We start from the raw sequence: 20,146 nt of genomic DNA, 5'->3' as shown, positions 1-20,146 counted from the left end.
CAGGGTGAGGTCCTCTCCTGTTTATCTGTTAGGTCATTTTCATGGTTGAACTGAATCTAGTGTGTGTGTCTAACAAACTCCTTTCATGCGGTTGCATGTCATCGGCACAGACTAGGTCAACTGCTGGGGTGAGTGTCTCCTATGCACCTTCCTTTAGGGTGAATTGGTGAGGGGCACTACCTAGTTCTCTCTGGGGACACGTGGACAAGACCTAGTGGTCTTCCTGTAAGGATGCGGCTTTCCCTGCTCTACTTGTGGGCTTGAATTCTGTTGATCCTGCTCTAGATGCACACTAACAATTCAGGGATCAATTGCCCAGAAACTTGTTCTTCTCAAGTCACCTTTTTGAACCCCAGCACAATAAGGGACAAGGGAGAGGGGGTCCAGAGCTCAGAGGTACTCACTGTCCCCTCTTTCTCTAGGAGGACGGTGCCCATACCATGGGGCTGTGGGGCCTTGTTCTGCATTTGCTGTCCCCTCATTCCCTTGCTGAGGCATGGCTCCATCCTGCCCCTCTGTTGCAAGGTGGCTGGTTTCTCTCTGTCCCTGCACCCCATATCTCTGCTGACCTGGGCTTCTCCATTCCCCATGCAGTTATTCTATAAGAATGGGCAGCCCTTCCCTGCTCATCGGCCTGTGGGGCTGCGAGTTCAAATCTGCCATGTGGAGCTAGCAATGGATATTCCTGTGACCCAGGAAGTCCTTCAAGAGCCCAATTCCAATGTGGTGAAAGTGGCCTTCACTGTGCGCAGGGCTGGGCGATATGAGATTACCATAAAGCTCGGCGGCTTGAATGTGGCATACAGCCCCTACTACAAAGTGTTTCAGCCAGGTAAGGTCTAGGTGAATTGGTAGTGAGCCTGAGTGGATATAGAGGTGTCAGAGACACCAAGGTATACATGTTGGTTGCTGAGATAGATATGTGGGGAGGGTTTACCCCCTCTGCAGTCTGTTCTTCACACATGCCACCCCAAATAGTAGAGACTCTTGGTTTAAGCAAGCTTATGAGCAGCAAGCATAGGAAAACGGAAGCTGGAGTAGGCTGCTAGTGCCTCTCAGCCTACATAGCCATTGGCACCATACCGTCTCTTGTGGGTAACTTCATCCTGGCCTAGCTAAGTGGTCAGAGAATGCCTTTATGCACAAAGATTGAGAATTATAATTTATATCTTAGGTTATGTCACTGCAAGTGCTATTTTGATTTGACTCTAATCCTCTTGGATCTTCTTAACTTTGCTTCATTGATTTCCTGCAGCAATGAATTCCGCAGATTAATTATACATTACTTGGAAAAGCTTCCTTTTTTCCTTTTTAATTAATTTTTTTCTGTTTGATTCCAATCAGCATATTTTATACCCTCTGTGCATGTACAATAAAAATACATCCGTTAAATAATTTTACAAATAGACACAATACCAGTTAAGTTGCCCCCTTTATTGCCTCCAAAAAAAAGAGGATGCCCAAAACTTACTCAATACGCTTCTGGCTAAAGCTTGCATTACTAACTGAGTCTTACAGATCAACTGATTTGTACTTTATTGGACTGGCTGCGGGATTGAGTTCCAGAGTTGAGGGCTAAAGTGCTAGCATGATTGGAGTGGAGGACACTCTTCTAAATAAAAACAACAAGAAGTCCAGTGGCACCTTAAAGGCTAACAGATTTGAGAATTAACCTTGTTCAGGGTATTGGGCCTCTATCCCCTGGCAAGCTCTTTCCTCCCCATTCCATGCATTTCAGTGCTTAGTGGCTTGGTTCTCTAGCTGCAGAGGCGGTGAATATGTTAAGAATTCATCCATTCTTTACAGGGCATTGTGCTCCTATCTTGTTAGCTCTCTGCTGCTGTACCCAGGGCTGTCTCTAATTCTAAATTCTCTCTCTTTGTTTCAGGGATGGTGGTTCCCTCCAAGACCAAAATCGTCTGCCACTTTTCCACTCTGGTGCTGACCTGCAGGCAGCAGCACACCTTGCAGATTGTCCCCAGAGATGAGTATGATAATCCAACCAGCAATTCTGTGTCCCTGGTAGATGAGCACAACTACAGCCTTTCCATCCATGAGGTGAGTTGACTCCATCCCCCTCTCCCAGTCTTGTACTGAGCTAGAGAATGTTGTCCTCTCCACTGATGTTCTCTCTCTTTGTCTAGCTGGGTCCCCAAGAGGAAGAGAGCTCTGGCGTTTTGTTTGAGAAGTCAGTGGTGTCCAATCGGCAGACTTGCCAAGTGTTCCTGCGACTTACCCTGCACCGTAGAGGCTGTTTCCATGCTTGCATCTCCTACCAAACCCAGCCTATTAGCAATGGCGATTTTGACATTATTGTCCTAAGTGGTGAGTTGAAAGGTGCTAGGTGATCCCAGACCAATTGCACCTGCTACTGGATGCCATATGTTCTAGTCAAGTAGAGCTGTGTTTTTTTTTTTTAAATGTGGCTTCCCTCCGTGCTAGCCATACTCAGTTGCCCTGGTAATGTCCATTCATGTAATATTATTTAAATGAGCTGAATTTGGTTCTGGCAAAGAAAGCTAGATGGAGAAAACACTGGAGACAGACATTCCCTGTCCCCACAACAGGTATAAACCAGGAGCTGCCTCCTTCCTTGCCTCAAAGGGGAATTTTTTAGAGATTGAGCAGTTGACCGTGGCCTACTCATTCCTTTGCATCTCACAGGTTAACAGTAGGGGGCCAATTTTGGGCATGCTTTGAGATCTACAGATGAAGAGTACAATATAAAAGATAAGTGGTATTCCTGATTGTTCTGTGATGTGGTTTTCTGTCCCACAAGGAGTGAAGCTACCAATTTATTTCACACAAGCTACTGAATGACTGTCATATGCTTATGGCTTTTGGTCACTACAGGCAGAAGTCAGATTAGAACTGGTGCCATAGAAGTGAAAGGTTCTGTATTCCTTCTCTCTCTCTCTCTCTCCTCTCCCCCCCCCCACCCTCCAAGTCAGCTTATCTCCCTGACCTATGAACAGGCCCGACATACTGATGCCCTGGAGATGAAAGGCTTCATATTCCATTCTTGACTCAATTTACCAAGTTCCCACTTAGCGGGTTAGACTTTTTGCTTAGTGCCTTTCTGTGGACTCTGAGCTTAATGTGAGATGCTGAACTTCGTTTCTTGGCTGTATCAAGCTTTACATGTGTTCCATCTATGTCCTTTAGAAAATGAAATGAACATTGTAGAGCGCAATGTGTCCACATCAGGGGTCAGTATCTACTTTGAGGCCTATCTTTACAACTCTACTAGCTATGCCAACACGCAGTGGCACCTCCCGCCCATGCATCTGGGCTCCTCCCAGCGCCGTTCTTCTACTGCAACTGAGGATGAGGATGAAGACTCTCCATCTGACAGCCAGACTCCTGAGAAAGTGAAGAAACCTAAAAAAGTGTATTGCTACGTGTCACCCAAGGTAAAGCCCACATGGTTGCTGCTCTTTAGTTTTGATTCAAATGTTCTGGCATTTCAGACATTGCCTTACCAATCACTTTGGGCTCTGCTTCTAGACATGTCAGACTTGGCTGGTAAAGTTTGTCTAAACTAAGTGTTTGTTTAAACTTGTTATTTCAGATTCCTTTCCTCTGTTTTTTTTTTCTCCCCTAAAGGATCCCAAGATGTTAAATTTAAAGCCAGGGAACAAATGTAGTGGGAGCCTGATAGAGTGAAGATGTCTGCCACAGAACAGATGGGGATTTATTAGGTGTGCTCGCCAAGGCAGGCAGTCTTTTCATTGAAGATGGGAAACAGGAGTATAAGCTACATGTTAATGACATTCATAGCTGATACCAAATTGGGAGGAGCTGCAAACACTAGTCTAGTGAGGGCAGAGAGATACAAAGGGACCTAGAAAGTTTAGGAACATGGAGGGCGGGGGAGAATATAATAAGGTTCAGCTTTGGAAAATGCAGCTGCAACATCTGGGGAAAATGATCCCCAACCTAGCTAATCAATGGGAGTGAGAAACCTTAAAAGCAGGAACAGCTGAGGGTGACTAAGAGAGGGAATAGGCAGAAAATTTACACTTTGCAATTCAGTGTCAGTTAAAAAGACTGCTGCAGTTTTAGCATTGCATATGTAGAAGCATCATATCGCAGAGCAGGGGCATGTAACAGTCTCTCTCTGTCTGATCCAAAACCCATTGAAGTCAATGGGAGTCTTTTCATTGACTTCAGTGGGCTTTGAATTAGCTCCTATATGGGTCTGGTGAGATTGGCCATCAAGTGTCCTCAGTGTGGAATACTTATAGATCATGATCAGGAGGAGGAAAATCAGATTAAAAACAGTAAAACTGATCAGGGGGCTAGGAAGACTGATTTAGGAAAAAAGGTTAGAAAAGCACAATCTGTTTAATAACGAAAGTGAAGGGATTAACATATAAAAACCTAGAACAGAGAATGGTTATTTAGTGCGATACCTTGGGGTATAACTAGGAGAAATGGAAGGAAATTAAGAAAGGGACAATGTAGATTTTGCCATTATAACAAGATCAATATTTACAGCAACCATTGACCCTCCACTCTCCACCAAAACCCCTTTCCTAAGGAGAGTGCCTAGGGAAACCAGGAGAGCAGAAAATTCCATTAGAGACCTCACTTTGCCAATCCATTAACTTGAGAGGGGTTCAAGTAATACAGTAATAGGTACCCATGTAAAACCGTAACCTAGGAAAAATCTTCCTGACAGCGAGAGAGAGATGAGGCTGTGAAACAGTCACCAAATGGTAGAGGGGAAGCCACATTGCTTGGTATATTTAAACCTAGATTGAATGCAGTATTAGAAAATGTAGAACTGGGAATGATGTCCGAGGGGGAATGATCCAGTAGTCCTCTCACTCTGATTTCAGGGAGATAATTTTGGACTTTCATCAAGTTTCACTGTTAAATTTCCTGATATTGGCGATCATTCTGAATGCCTTCTGTAGTAGCTACTGCTTGGGTTGGAAGAGAGACCCCTTGGGCACCTGTCTAATCTGTGCATTTCTTATGTACCCATAACTGTAGTGTTTGGGCACCGTATATATAAATGTAGAGCATCACTCCTGTCCAACAGACCCATGCTGTCCAGCCCAGCAGTTACTTACATAGGGCCGTTCTCATTTGCTCAACTCCAGGAAAATTGCTGCTGACCATTCCCCAGCCATCTTTGCTGAAGGAGGCCTTGTAGTGTACCCTAAAGGTGCTAAAATTGGGGCTTAGCCTGCTCTCCAGTGAGAGGGAGTTCCACAGCTGAGGGCCTTCTGCCAGAAATGCTCTGCATGGTGAAGAGACCAAACTGGCCTGGTCAGCCCCAGATTCAACAATTGCAAGATTTTTTTTTTTATTTGTTTGAACTTGATGTTCATGAAATTCAAGGAGTAACTGCAATAATTTGGCCAGTCCAGGATAACTTTCCTCAGGACTTCCCAGCTCTGTCAATGCATTGCAGTCCTGTCCTGTAGCATCCCTTACTATTTGAATCCTGGCTTCCACCCTAAATTCCCATACACCAACTAGCTTTTTAAAAGCTAAGGTGTGTGCCATTGGCCTGTTAATGCATGCCCTGGTTTACTGCTATGTTTATGTCACATCAGTGTTTCCTGGGCTCTTCAGACAAGTGTAACAATTAAGTCCTTTTGCCAGGTTGCTTACAGTCATTCTCTCTCCCATGTCACTGCGTAGCGGAGGTTTGAAGGGCATGTGTATTGTCACAGGAGAGGTTTTGGAAGGAGGCTTTCCCTGTGGGTTTGTTCATTCTGTGTCTTGAGTCTATAGAGTACTTTAGAAAGGAGCTTTAGTAGAAATGTGGCTGCTAATGATTTCTCTCCCCTATGGCTCCCCAGCAATTCTCAGTGAAGGAATTCTACCTGAAGATCATTCCTTGGCGCCTCTTCACCTTCAGAGTGTGTCCTGGGACCAAGGTGGGTTTGTCTCCATCCAGTTATTGTTGCCATTCCCACCCTATCACCCCTTGTTGCTGAATAACGATCTGCCTGTTAGATCTGCTGTTGGGGTAGTGGGGTTATTTCCACTGAACAGCAGCTAGATACATGAAATCCAGGAACTCTCAAAACATCTTTCCTACCAGAGTACTAGAAATGTGTGCGAGCAGGGCCAGCCATGTCTCTTCTCCTCATCCTAACATCAGGATCCTAGATATCACTCTCAATCCTCTACCACACTTCTCCTAATTGCTTTACTGGAGGAGGAAGAAGGCATCTAGTTTTGGTCCCCCTGAAGTCCATACTGTTTGAAGTGGGCTTTATAAAGGCAACATTCCAGCTGGAATCCAGACACTAGAGGCAGTGTGCCTGTTAATTGGTTCTGTGTGGGTGTGCAGATGGGAAGGTGTGTGTGCAGAAAGTGCTCTTAGTATATGTACTAGACATGCTGTGCTCTCTGCTGCACAGTGGTTTGACCACTGTCCTGCGTCTCGTTGCTGCTAGTTTTCTTACCATGGGCCTGATCCTGTGCACAAGCTGCTGACACTGGTGGTAGATGATGGGATCCAGCCCCCTGTGGAGCTCAGCTGCAAGGAGAGGAACATCTTGGCAGCCACTTTCATTCGTTCTCTGCATAAAAACATAGGTAAAACAGGCTGGTGGGATAGACACTATGATTGGGGGATTCAGGTTGCTGCATCCCCAGGTTGCATGAATCACGGGGTGGCAGGCAGGGAGTTAGCACTTGAGGTCATTTATTCCACTCTACTTAGAGTTATAGAACCCTTCTAGGAATTGCAGAGTAGTCCTCTGTCTCCCCCTTCTGCTTCTGATAACACTTCCAGTGAATGGAATTCATTGTCCCTGGCTTCTCATGCTCAGCAGGCTTTTCTGTCATTTCTCTGAAGGCATTTCTGTGAGTGGCTGAATGTCTGAAAGAGTCAACCACAAACTGTCCCCTGGGAGTTCTGCTGTTCCTGCCTTCCATGGCAGATCACTCTGACCATAGAGCAGTCCTATGCAAATAGGGATGGGGACCCCATCTTGACACATGAGGTGTTGGCAGCTCAGATGCAATCATAAGATCACTGTTTCAGGAGGCTCAGAGACCTTTCAGGACAAAGTGAACTTCTTCCAACGGGAGTTGCGTCAAGTGCATATGAAGAGACCTCACTCCAAGGTTACACTGAAGGTCAGCCGCCACGGCCTGCTGGAATCTGTGAGTGAGCTCATGACAGTTGGCACCTGGGGGGACAATAGGCTGTTCTCACTTGTGCCCAGGACCCATCCCTGCGCCAGTTACTCTCTAGTGAAATCCAGGTTGACACCTACTGGAGGAACAATGATGACGTTTGAGCTTCTAGCTCCAGGGCATAAACTGATCACCAGCTTTGGGAAGGGAAACAAAAAAAAAATTCTCATTTGATAATGTTACATAATTTGATATATGTTGAAAGCCTTATACCTCTGACATCAGTCACTGATAGTTGCTAGGACTTAGGGGCAGTTGATCTCTCCTGGTATGGCAGTAGCAATGTCTGGGCTAAAGGGACAGTTGATTTGTGTGTGGTTAGAAAGAGCCCTGAGTACTGTCAAGGCAAGCCGTATTGTGACAAGCACTGCCTTTGTCCAGTGTGCTTTGTTCGGGTTTGGCAACTGTTCCTGCTTGTGGGAAGCTGCGTACTTCCCCCTTATACTGTAAGAGCCAGTGATGCTCTGAGCAGGGAGGAGGCCCTGGCCTGGCACTGTTATTTCCTTGCACAGTTCTTTAGAAAAATATAAGAAAATCCTGATAGTTGTTCTATATCAGATGCTTACTATTCCTTGAAAAATGGGAACCCACCCTAGATACTCTGAGAATTACTGTCATGTCAGTTAGGGTAGACCAAGCCGAAGAATGTGGAACTTTGGCAATAACAGCTGCAGAGCACTGACTCACTCTGTTTGCAAAGTGTTCTGCAGAGCATTAGCAGTGAGACTTGACTCAGACTGACCTGTTATAGTCCTTAACTGATCTTCTAAATTAGATGCAATAGAACTGTCAGTTGCCATGACTTGTTATGCCATGTATGTTTTGGGACAGAAATGGAAAAGACCAGGTGTCGGGGAGGGAGGACTGGTTGAGAGTCTCTTTGATATGGTTGAAAGCGACAGAGTCCTATGGCACCTTATAGACTGACAGACGTATTGGAGCATAAGCTTTCGTGGGTAATAGCCACTTCATCAGATGAATTTATATGGTTGGTAAATTTAGATTTGGGAATATTTTCTGCAGATAGGATAGGCTGTATATTATATGCACTGAGGCTTTGGGTATGGGTTCATTATCCAAACCATTTTTACATTCTAAAAGCATTTTCAGAGACTCCTTCTGTATACTGTTATCTTGGAAATTGCTGCAGAGCCATTAGCTGTAGCATTGCAGGCAGATAAGATCAAAGAAATTAAATGTGGGAGTGAGAAATGTAAACATTTGATGTATGAGGACGGCACACATGGCAAATGCAACCAGAGAGATAAGCACTAATCAGGGGCTAGCATGATGCTCCAATTTATTTAATGATCAACTAAGTCTGTGCTGACACTGTTGCATTCAGGGCTCTCTAGGGTACAGGTTTTGCTTTAATTGGGATCAGGAATGTGGGCCTACATATTTTCAGTCACTAGAAAGATTTTGTTAAAGTAAATAATACTGTAACAGGTAAATATAAACCAGCAACTTTTCCTTGGACTTCTTTCTTCTACATGCTCTCTGAGGTGCTCTCTGAGGGGCTATTTTTCTAAACTGGACAGATGGGCCAGAGAGAACTGAGACATCTTTACAAAAGTTGCTCCTAGCTACAGACGCAATAACTCTATAGAGTTGCTGCCTCCTGGTAGGGGAGGGGGCAGTTTTGGGGGAAGTGCTGTGAATGGGCAGTACTTAGGCTGTTGCTATTGAGCAAACTTTGTCTTGATTTTGAGACGTGGAGCTGTCACATGTGGGGAACTCTTCTCTTAAATTTTGTAATGGAGAACACACCTATGGTTGAGGCTGAAAGGAAAGTGACCTGCCCAAGATTAGTTCCTGGCTCCCCATCCTGTATTCAGATTACTAGACTGGGCCCCTCCCATTCTGCTTTATTTAAGTCCTCCATGCATGGATGCTGAGTCCTGGGCACTGGCCACCGCTGCTAATGCTTTTCCTTTCACTCTCTCAGTCTCTGAAAGCAACACGGAATTTTTCCATTTCCGACTGGAGCAAAAACTTTGAAGTGATTTTCCAGGATGAGGAAGGTAAGTGAACTTGCTCCAGCAGAAACTTTTATGGGCTTGAGGAGGAGCATACCAGGAGTCACTTATTGGTGTGGAATTCTGGCTGTCTTGCAACATATCCATCTGTGTCTAGATCCTTTCATAGCCTCTGTGGTCTAGATCCTTCTATGGCCTCCATCCCTGTAGTTTTGAACAAACATTAATGAATTTAGCGTCCCAATCCCCTGTGAGGTAGGGAAGTATTATCCACATTTTACAGATGGAGATATGAGGCACAGAGATTAAGTGACTTACCCAAGGCCACACATTTGAGTGCGTGGCACAGTTGGTAACAGAACACATTATTCTTGAGTCCCTGTTCAGTGCTTTCATTACAAGATCATCTCTTGGAGTTTGCAGCTGGGCTTCCCATTGTGTCACTTGTAAATAGTGGCTGGTTTGATATTGGCCACCTGTGTGGAGAAAGGGATGTGAACGTGGTGGAGCAAGAGGTTTCACCAGTCACTTGTGTATTTAAATGTGAAAATTAATCTCCTGCAATTCTTGCTCACTTCATGGATGTGAAACCACAGGTCTGAGTGAATGGAAAATCATTCAGCAACAGGAGTCTGACACGAGCAGTTATAGGAAGATTAAGTGAGCGGCCATCTCTGTACTTATTTTCCTGTGATCCCGTTCCCAGAGGCAAGGCTCTGCCCATCACAGTGAATTAGAGATAATGATGCTCTAGCCAGAGAGATTATTTTGTTTTCCTGGCAGTTCTGGTTGGGAAGAAGAAATGGAATAGAGCTGGATATGGCCCAGAGCTGACTGGTCTTGGACTTTTTATCTTGTAGCTCTGGACTGGGGAGGCCCCCGTAGAGAGTGGTTTGAGCTGATCTGTAAGGCTTTATTTGACACCACCAATCAACTCTTTACCCGCTTCAGTGACAACAACCAGGCACTGGTGAGTCCCTACCTTCCTACTTCGGTGGACAGAACTTGACATGTAGGCATACTGTCAGCTAAACAGCAAACACGTCAAAACAGCCTCCTTGCCTGCCTGCTTTTCCCAGCTGCTGGCATGCCTGCCCCCAAATCCTCCTAAATTCTTTAAAAATTCTTGCTCGGATGTCCCACCATATTGCAGAGTTAAGCGCATTGGCTCATAAGCCAGCAGGGTACACCACTAACAGGGAACTGTAGGCTTCCAGGAACTGGGGTTGGCATTACCTAAGAAGGCCTTATTGGGCACAGGATGCAGTCTGACTGCCTATTAGAATCCCTTCCTCGTGTCATGGATGTGGCATACATGTGGCTCATGTTGTGTCCCTGCTGCCTGTATTCTGGCTTTTAATCTCTGCTGCTGCGCTCTCAGAGTGTCACTCCTGAGACCCACAACTGCTTTACCTTAAGCACTGGGCCAAGTGAAGGAGGTCAGTCTAGAAATATGATCATAGTGGTCCCTTCTGGCCTTAAAAGCTATGAATCTATGTTCAGATTTAGGGTGCAGTTTAAGGCATCTTCCTGGATGCAGTGTGCAATGGGAATGCCAGGTGGGGTCATTGCTGTCACTTGTGTTAACTGTGGCTGGTACTGTAGTAATTCTGATCCCTCTCCTCTGCAGGTGCATCCCAACCCTGGCCGACCCCCACATTTACGGCTGAAGGTGTATGAGTTTGCAGGCCGCCTGGTAGGGAAATGTCTCTATGAGTCATCTCTGGGAGGAGCTTACAAGCAGCTGGTGCGAGCTCGTTTCACCAGATCCTTTCTGGCTCAGATCATAGGACTGCGAATGCATTACAAGGTAAGGCCACACTGCCCTCTGTGCTGAGCCCAGGCTGAAGTGAAACTGAACATGATCTTGCTCCTAGCAGACCCAGAATTCCTGCTCAACCATGTATGTCAAATCCCCCCCCCCCCGTTTCTGTCTTCACCCCCTCTATCTCACCTACCTTTCTTCCTCAGTATTTTGAAACAGATGACCCAGAATTCTATAAATCCAAGGTTTGTTTCATATTGAACAATGATGTGAGTGAGATGGAGCTCGTCTTCGCTGAGGAGAAATACAACAAATTGGGGCAGCTGGAGAAGGTGAGAGTGATGGGTGAGGGTGGGACAGTCTCCACTCCTTTCATCTGTAGTAGGAGAGGCTGGAAATTATGTGGGATGTCCCTGCAGAAATGGCCGCAGAAGAAGAGTATCAGTAAAGTAGGAGTAGGGAGAGTTCCTTTGATGGGGGTTCATGCTACAGGGATGATACTGCTCATCATCACACATACTTACACTGACATGCTCGTGTGGCTTCTTGTTTCAGGTGGTTGAGCTGGTAACTGGAGGGGCTCAGGTCCTAGTAACCAATGAAAATAAAATCTTCTACCTGAATTTGCTTGCCCAATACAGACTGGCCAATCAGGTTAGAGAAGAGGTGGATCACTTCCTGAAAGGTGAGGTACTGTGTGCTTCCTGCTTGGCTCTAACTCCCTGTTCTGGAGGCACTGCCACTTACTCTCTTCTTGTCTTTCAGGTCTCAATGAGCTGGTTCCTGAAAACCTCCTAGCTATTTTTGATGAGAATGAGCTTGAGGTAGGTGCTGCTGATCCTGAGCCTGCCTGCTCACTCACCCTCCTTTTCAGATGAAAGTAGAGCTGGCTGGGGACGGAAAGACTCAACACTTGACTCAAATCCTAGTGAGGCAAATAGAAAGGAGCACAAACACTGCCAGCTTAAGTGCAGGAGTGTAATAAGAAAAGCTAAAGAGGAGTTTGAAGAACGGCTAGCCAAAAACTCCAAAGGTGGTAATAAAATGTTTTTTAAGTACATCAGAAGCAGGAAGCCTGCCAAACAACCAGTGGGGCCCCTTGACGATCGAGATACAAAAGGAGTGCTTAAAGACAATAAAGTCATTGCGGAGAAACTAAATGGATTCTTTGCTTCAGTCTTCACGGCTGAGGATGTTAGGGAGATTCCCAAACCTGAGCCGGCTTTTGTAGGTGACAAATCTGAGGAACTGTCACAGATTGAAGTGTCGGTAGAGGAGGTTTTGAAATTAATTGATAAACTCAACATTAACAAGTCACCAGGACCAGATGGCATTCACCCAAGAGTTCTGAAAGAACTCAAATGTGAAGTTGCGGAACTATTAACTAAGGTTTGTAACCTGTCCTTTAAATCAGCTTCAGTACCCAATGACTGGAAGTTAACTAATGTAACACCAATATTTAAAAAGGGCTCTAGAGGTGATCCCGGCAATTACAGACTGGTAAGTCTAACGTCGGTACCGGGCAAATTAGTCGAAACAATAGTTAAGAATAAAATTGTCAGACACACAGAAAAACATAAACTGTTGAGCAATAGTCAGCATGTTTTCTGTAAAGGGAAATCATGTCTTACTAATCTATTAGAGTTCTTTGAAGGGGTCAACAAACATGTGGACAAGGGGGATCCAGTGGACATAGTGTACTTAGATTTCCAGAAAGCCTTTGACAAGGTCCCTCACCAAAGGCTCTTAGGTAAATTAAGCTGTCGTGGGATAAAAGGGAAGGTCCTTTCATGGATTGAGAACTAGTTAAAAGACAGGGAACAAAGGGTAGGAATAAATGGTAAATTCTCAGAATGGAGAGGGGTAATTAGTGGTGTTCCCCAGGGGTCAGTCCTAGGACCAATCCTATTCAATTTATTCATAAATTATCTGGAGAAAGGGGTAAATAGTGAGGTGGCAAAGTTTGCAGATGATACTAAACTACTCAAGATAGTTAAGACCAAAGCAGATTGTGAAGAACTTCAAAGAGATCTCACAAAACTAAGTGATTGGGCAACAAAATGGCAAATGAAATTTAATGTGGATAAATGTAAAGTAATGCACATTGGAAAAAATAACCCCAACTATACATACAATATGATGAGGGCTAATTTAGCTACAGCGAGTCCGGAAAAAGATCTTGGTGTCATCGTGGACAGTTCTCTGAAGATGTCCACGCAGTGTGCAGAGGTGGTCAAAAACGAACAGGATGTTAGGAATCATTAAAAAGGGGATAGAGAATAAGACAGAGAATATCTTATTGCCCTTATATAAATCCATGGTACGCCCACATCTCGAATACTGTGTATAGATGTTGTCTCCTCACCTCAAAAAAGATATTCCAGCACTAGAAAAGGTTCAGAAAAGGGCAACTAAAATTATTAGGGGTTTGGAGAGGGTCCCATACGAGGAAAGATTAAAGAGGCTAGGCCTCTTCAGCTTGGAAAAGAGGAGACTAAGGGGAGATATGATAGAGGTATATAAAATCATGAGTGATGTAGAGAAAGTGGATAAGGAAAAGTTATTTACATATTCCCATAATACAAGAACTAGGGGGTCACCAAATGAAATTAATAAGTAGCAGGTTTAAAACAAATGAAAGGAAGTTCTTCTTCACACAGTGCACAGTCAACTTGTGGAACTCCTTACCTGAGGAGATTGTGAAGGCTGGGACTATAACAATGTTTAAAAGGGAACTGGATAAATTCATGGTGGCTAAGTCCATAAATGGCTATTAGCCAGGAAGGGTAAAGAATGGTGTCCCTAGCCTCTGTTCATCAGAGGATGGAGATGGATGGCGGGAGAGAGATCACTTGATCATTGCCTGTTAACTTCACTCCCTCTGGGGCACCTGACATTGGCCACTGTCGGTAGACAGATACTGGGCTAGATGGACCTTTGGTCTGACCTGGTACGGCTGTTCTTATGTTCTTGCAAAGTGTCTCTTCTCCAAACCTTCCCCTCTCTCCTTCCCTCCCCTCCATTGTGAGCATGTGTATCTGAGGGAGAAGACACTGAGTGTTGTTTGGGGGAATCCTTCTCTCTCATATGTGCTGGCTTCAGGGATAATAATGTATCATTATTGTTTATAGTCCTAATCAATGGGTATTTGAGTCATGCGTTCAGATGCTCTTAATGTCCCCTGGGGTAGTAGGAAGGCTAGCCAGACTGAATGCTGCTTAGGGCAGGTGAGATGATCTTTAGAGGACAGGGCCAGTTCCTTTATGTCACCCTTCTACCACAATATTGAGCCCAAGGCAAGTCAAAGAGGTACTGATCATTTCTCTGCTCTCCATTGAACATCTAAGCCTAGATTCCTTGGTGCACACATCCCAGTTCCAGCTCTGAGACTCACCGCTTTGCATAATCTGTCTAATACTTCGCTTTGTACAGTGGTCATTTGGGAATCCAAACATGAGGTCTTGTTTTGTGGGTAGCTGTTACCCTAGTCAATTTAGGGTACTACAAGGGGGCGCTCTCAGTAGGTGACAAGAATTTAGAATAGCAGTGGGGCGCATAGGATTTTTATCCCCCTCTGCTCAGTGTTTCCCCTATTTCCTGGTTTTGCAGCTGTTTTTTCCCCTTCCCTTAGCCTATCTTACATCCAACAGGAGAAGTTGGTACTGCGTGAGATACCATCCTATCTCTTGATTGAGATCATGAGGTCTTACTAGATTTGCGTATGTCCTGAGCCCAGGACTCTGAGCATCCTGCATGCTTCTTAAGGGCACAGAGCTGACTATTGTAACTGGAATAATGGCTGGATTCATGGGTACTTTATGCTACTGCTTGTGTAACTGCAGGTCTTTTTCCTTTCAGCTGCTGATGTGTGGTACTGGAGACATCAGTGTCTGTGATTTTAAGGCTCATGCTGTGCTGGTGGGAGGATCCTGGCACTTCCGAGAGAAGGTAGGTGGGAATCTTTCTTCTTCCTCCAGTGAAATGGGTTGACTGTCTTCTGTGTCACTTGGGCTTCATATGGAGACTACCTGCTGAAAGCAGGAGAAGCTTCCAGAAAGAAAAACTGGAAAGAACTTGGAGAAGAGCGGAGTAGAAAAGCAAGACCTGGGCCTGGTGATGTAGACACAGGAGAGCAGACTTTGCTTTTGGAAAGGGAGCGTACAAAGAGGACAGAAGCCACTGAGGGCAGAACAGGGGTGACTGGACTGCAGCTGCAGCAGGGGAAAGTTCAGTGTTTGTATTGAGCAAAGAAAAGGCAACTATGAGAGCATTTCAGCACTGGGCCAAGGCAAGTGTTGGGAATCTCATCAGTGAAGATGTTCAGGGTGATATACTTATCTATCAGGGATGATTGGAGGATTTGTCAGTCCATGTCATTGTGAAGTAGAAGGTTGGCAGCCAGTAGAGATTCCTGAGCAAGTGACCCTGGACTTATTCCAGGAGCATATCCCACCCTGATGAGAGGGGCACATGAGACTGTCTAGAGAAGTGATGGGAACTGCCAAAGTGTCCAAGAGGGAAACAAATTACATGAGTGACAGACACTAGAACTGTTCTCCCTTCCAACCTGCCAAGGCACCAGAGGATGTGGGAGAACAAAAGATTAGCCTAGTGCAGGAAGCAGATATGGATTTCTATCTTAAACCTTAATTAGCTTTTGCATTCAGCGTTTCCAATCAGGGCTTTGGAGCTGTGCTCTGGCTCCGCTCCAGCTCCAGGCAAAAATCTGCAGCTCCACTGCTCCAGAGCTGCGCCGCGCTCCAGCTCCGGGCTCTGCTCCAAAGCCCTGTTTCCAGTAGAAAGGCACACCTATGGTGTGGGAAATGGATGAGACATTCCTAGTTAATAGAGGTGGGTGGTGAGAATTGACCATGCAATTGTTCCTTATCTGGTCTGCCCTTATAATAGGGGTGGCTGTGGCAGTTGGTAGAGCTACTTTCTTGCAAGACATTTTTGCCTGCTCTTCTTCTGGTAACCTGCCATTGTACTTATGTGACCTTCTTCCCTGATCTGGCTCTGCCATTACTGGTCCCTATCAGGTCATGAGGTGGTTTTGGACCGTGGTCTCCAGTTTCACGCAGGAGGAACTGGCCCGGCTGTTGCAGTTCACAACTGGTTCCTCTCAGCTGCCTCCGGGAGGGTTTGCTGCACTCTGTCCATCTTTCCAGATCATCGCAGCTCCAACCCATAGTACTTTGCCGACAGCCCACACCTGGTGAGTGCCTTGGCCATTGAACTCCTTGCAGCATGCGTGTGGGATTACACTGTGTACTTCTGAGTGGCGAGTACTTCATCTAGTGGCACGCCTTGTGGTAGGCTGACAACACTGCGTGCCAGGTGTGTGGGCCCCTCTGATCTGTGAGCTGCTGGTAGTAAGGATGTGGTGGGCAACCTGTATATAATGGGTGACAGCATGTGGTGGACACCATGTCATCCCACCCAAGGGCAGTGAGCAGCTGGAGGTGCCTGTGATGGACATTCCCCCACTGCACAAGTGGTGTGTATTAATTATTTTTCTTTTTTCAGTTTTAACCAGCTGTGCCTCCCTACTTATGACTCCTATGAAGAGGTGCACAAGATGCTCCAGCTGGCCATCAGCGAGGGATGTGAGGGCTTTGGCATGCTGTGATTCCCTTCCCCATCCCAGCTTCCTGGCTCTTCAGGGCAAGGTGTAGCTCCAGTCCACTGCTCATTCTTCCCTTCACAGAGCAATGGAGACAGACACAGACTCTGTGCAAAGAGGAACGTCATGTGGTCTTTCCGTGTCAAGAGTACATCACCAAGAGCATGCCTCATGCCCTCCCCTCACTCCCATCTCAGTCGAAGTGGTACGGCAAAAGAACTGTGGTACTTTTGTCAAGGTAATATGGGACTGGGATTTCCCAGGACTCTGTGCATCTGTCCCTCTGGGAGGAGAGAGCCTGTGAGCAGGAGTTGCCGTGTAGCACAGGAGGAGGTCTATGTAGCAGTCAGTACTGTAGCTGTTTTGGGCAAGGATTACCTTGAAGCTCTGTTGGAGATCTGGCACATGGGAAGCCTTAACACCTTTCCATGCTTTGGCCCAAGTCCTTCTGCTGATGCTCTCCTATAGCTTATGTAACTCCTCCTGTATTGCATGTCTCTGAAAGGCACAGGCTTGTTTTCCCATTCAGTACCTGACCTATTAGGGCTTCAGTTCTCTTCCTTTCACTTGCACTGGAAGCTGCCGTTTCTTGCCCTTGCTGGAGAGGAGGGAGAGCAGCATCTGCTAGAGAGAGCACCCCAAAGGAACACACTCTCATTAGAGCACAAGCACTGGCCCTGGCAGTGACCCTGTACTACCTCCGCCAAGGGCTGGCAGCAGGAGAGTCCTTCTGTACTGACAGTGGCTGGTACAGGCCTCTGCTACTAAGCTGGAAGAGGAGATTCTCCTCCAGTAAATGTTTCTGAAGGTGGTCCTAAAGTTTCACAGGAAGCTGTCCCACACCCCTTGCCTTCCTTTACCTTCCTCAGGAGAGGGGATGGGTATGAGTGTGTGAGCCCTCAATGTTGAGCACAAATGCCTCTCCAACGTTCACCTTCACGGCATGTATGTAGTAAATGATAGGCCAGCTGGCCAGGAGGCAGCTGCTATAGTGTGCATTGGGCTTCTGTTTGTACAGAATTACAGTTGGGGTGATGGTATTGGACAAAACTCAGTACCTCAGCCCCTGACATTCCGCAGGGTCTTGGCTTCTACCTCTATCACATGGCAACAGGAGGCTGTGCCTGAAGTATGCTGGAAGAAGAGGAGAGTGTTTCCCAAAGTGGTATTGGTGCCTGGAGAGCAGCTGGCCTTCTCTCCTCCCAATCCTCTGCTGTTCTCTTCCTGAACACTGTTCCTTGCTGTTCCTTCTAGTGTTGCAGGCTTTCCAGTACACAGGGTACTAAACTGGAGCATCTCCCAAACAGACACTGAGTAGCCCACAAGGTGGCATGTTGCACTAACCATTGTCCAGATTACAGTTTGGGAGACAGTATGAGCAGCAAATTTATAACTACCAGGTTCTGTTACCTCTGACTGTCTGCTCAGCTCGTCCCATTCCAGCGAAGTAAAGGGGTGAGGAGTCAAGGATCCTGGTTGGCAAACTTTCCAGTTTCAACAGTGAGGCCAAAATCTGAACAGATAATTGAACTCCCAATTTGCCCCTAAAGTGCATCTCTTCAGGTCAAGAGTGGAAGCACGTTGGTGAATGGTTGGTGTGTGAAAAGAACCTGCACTGCCTGTGCTGAATGCAGTCACTGGAATGAGGAAGATTCAGGATGCTGGGTTGTTATTTCAATCTAGCATCTCTCCTAAGAGCTAATTTAAAAAAAATGGCACAATTTTTTATTTTATCTATCACCCTCAGTCCCTTCATTCTGCTGTAGCTGTAGCTGCTCTGAACTGGGCAGGACTTGTGAGGTCTGGCTTTTAAGATGGCTCTTCACTTTTCCAATACAACTTACTAAATAAATTAGGAATCTTGGGAGACATTACAGAAAAATGTCTTTTTTATTAAAGCAGTGTCTTAACCGTTCTTAGGGAGAGTTTGCATCACATCTCTACAGAAATATAAGCCATTGCGGTGCCCAGACCAGCTGGAACACCAAGCATTGTCGTGGCTCATCGGGATTTCCCAGTCTTGTGGGTTAATTCCCTCTCGGGCACGGAAGTGCTGAGAGACAGCCTGCTAAACAGCTGGTGCAGTTCCTTCCTGACTGATCACTTTAGCAGTGGCTACTTTGTCCCTTTTTTAAAACAGGCTCCCTTTTTGTAAGGTTCTGACCCCCTCTGGGGTTCCAACTTATTTGCACTCTGGATGACATCTATGGTCAATGTAGTTGAGGCTCTTGTATACTGTTCCACCTATACACTGCTCTCCCTAGGGACCGAAAGAAGGTGGCGGTGTTGCTCCGCCCAACTCTTGCTGGTTGGGGAGGTGCAGTGTGGTGCTGTTCCCTCATTGCAGTCTTATGTCTTGTTCTTTGGCCTGGCAAGGGCCTTTCGAACCTTGTGGTTATAGGCTGATTCTGCTGATGACATCTTCCTCAGGAATCCTCTCCCTCCTTCTCTAGCGCTGGACTGTTTCCATATTGAGGACTGAGTGGCTGAACACCCAGTAGCTTCATCTGCTTGAAACAGCTCCCAAATCCTCACTGCGGTACAGCCAGCACCCCTTGCCTCTCTGCAGTTATACAGATGCCAAGGATTTTCTTTCAACACAAGTGCAGTCAGAACTGTGGTGGATGCTGTTAGTTCTTATTTGATAACCTTTCTTTATCGTTTCCATAAGCTGTTAGCTGGTCCCATTTCCCCCAGGGCTCCACCACTTCTGCGATAGAGCATCTTTGTCCTTAAATCTCTTCCTTCCTCTTCCCAACACACCCACCTTATATGCTGCCCTTACAGTGACACCAGTTTGGAGGCAAGGTACGGAATGCACTGTGGTCATCTGTACTGTATGTTTTCTGCTGCAGAGGCTCCTTATTTTAGTTAGTCCCTTAAATATTCCAACTTTATTGAGGCGCTTCAGTAGAAAGTTTTTGGTGCATGGTACTATCTCAGACAGATTCCTCACTCTGGAGCTCCGTGGACCTCACAGGGCCTGGCCTCTGCCTGTATCTGAGAGTCATGTTGCATGTTTTAGAAACCAGAGACTGAGAGAGAGGGGCCAGGCCCCAGTTCTAGCTGGCAAGTTCCAAGTGGAGTTCAGCAGGTTCTGGAAGCCCATGGATTTTGTAAATAGTTTGTATAATAAATAAAATATTTTAAAAATGCTGTTGTCTTCATTTGGAGTTGTTCCTGAGAGCACAGATGTGACCTAAACTGGTTAGCTTTAGTGTGAAGAGTCCTCTTCAGATCTTCTAATTTCTCACCACGTCTGTCCCCAGGATTGGGCAGGGCATCTCACCCATCCCACTGATTTCTGGTAGGACTGACTAAATCAAGGACCTGGAAATTGAACTGAATTCTGCAGCAAGACTAGGCGGCTTCTGTGGTGCTTCAGGGCGTGTAAGGGTTCCCCTGTAGGGCGAGGGGTTGCCCTTCGCCCTCTGGGGCGCCTGGGAACCAGGCCGCCTCACTGCACAGCAAGCAGTTCAGTCCATACAGCGACAAAGCCCAAGCCCTGGCTCAGGGCGGGGCAACAAACACAGGTACAGGGCCCAGACCCTCAGGCAGGGCTGAGCAAAGTTCAAGTCTGTAAGCCTATAAAGCCCAAGCCATGGCTCA

General features: G+C 46.2%; 1 protein-coding gene across 9 annotated transcripts in view; it reads left to right on the top strand.

Moving 5' to 3' along the window:
* AREL1 (apoptosis resistant E3 ubiquitin protein ligase 1) overlaps positions 1–19,692 on the top strand; it is a 29,710-nt gene extending 10,018 nt beyond the window's left edge. For 6 of the 9 annotated variants that reach the window (XM_050955677.1, XM_050955678.1, XM_050955673.1 and 3 more), the window contains 16 exons: positions 595–832; positions 1,889–2,058; positions 2,145–2,325; positions 3,166–3,413; positions 5,820–5,897; positions 6,423–6,564; positions 7,016–7,137; positions 9,119–9,194; positions 10,010–10,119; positions 10,780–10,959; positions 11,121–11,246; positions 11,470–11,599; positions 11,680–11,738; positions 14,773–14,862; positions 15,954–16,129; positions 16,441–19,692. In XM_050955677.1, the coding sequence (XP_050811634.1) occupies positions 595–832; positions 1,889–2,058; positions 2,145–2,325; positions 3,166–3,413; positions 5,820–5,897; positions 6,423–6,564; positions 7,016–7,137; positions 9,119–9,194; positions 10,010–10,119; positions 10,780–10,959; positions 11,121–11,246; positions 11,470–11,599; positions 11,680–11,738; positions 14,773–14,862; positions 15,954–16,129; positions 16,441–16,543 (2,229 nt within the window). In that variant the 3' untranslated portion in view covers positions 16,544–19,692. The remainder of the gene's footprint in view (positions 1–594; positions 833–1,888; positions 2,059–2,144; positions 2,326–3,165; positions 3,414–5,819; positions 5,898–6,422; positions 6,565–7,015; positions 7,138–9,118; positions 9,195–10,009; positions 10,120–10,779; positions 10,960–11,120; positions 11,247–11,469; positions 11,600–11,679; positions 11,739–14,772; positions 14,863–15,953; positions 16,130–16,440) is intronic. The other 3 variants (XM_050955681.1, XM_050955680.1, XM_050955679.1) reach the window with 2 other exon arrangements.
* Positions 19,693–20,146: the final 454 nt, after the last annotated feature.

This window comes from Gopherus flavomarginatus, chromosome 5, assembly GCF_025201925.1.
Source record: "Gopherus flavomarginatus isolate rGopFla2 chromosome 5, rGopFla2.mat.asm, whole genome shotgun sequence".
NCBI lineage: Eukaryota > Metazoa > Chordata > Testudines > Testudinidae > Gopherus > Gopherus flavomarginatus.
Note: the sequence above shows the minus strand (reverse complement) of the source record. Positions and strands in the feature narration are given on the sequence as shown.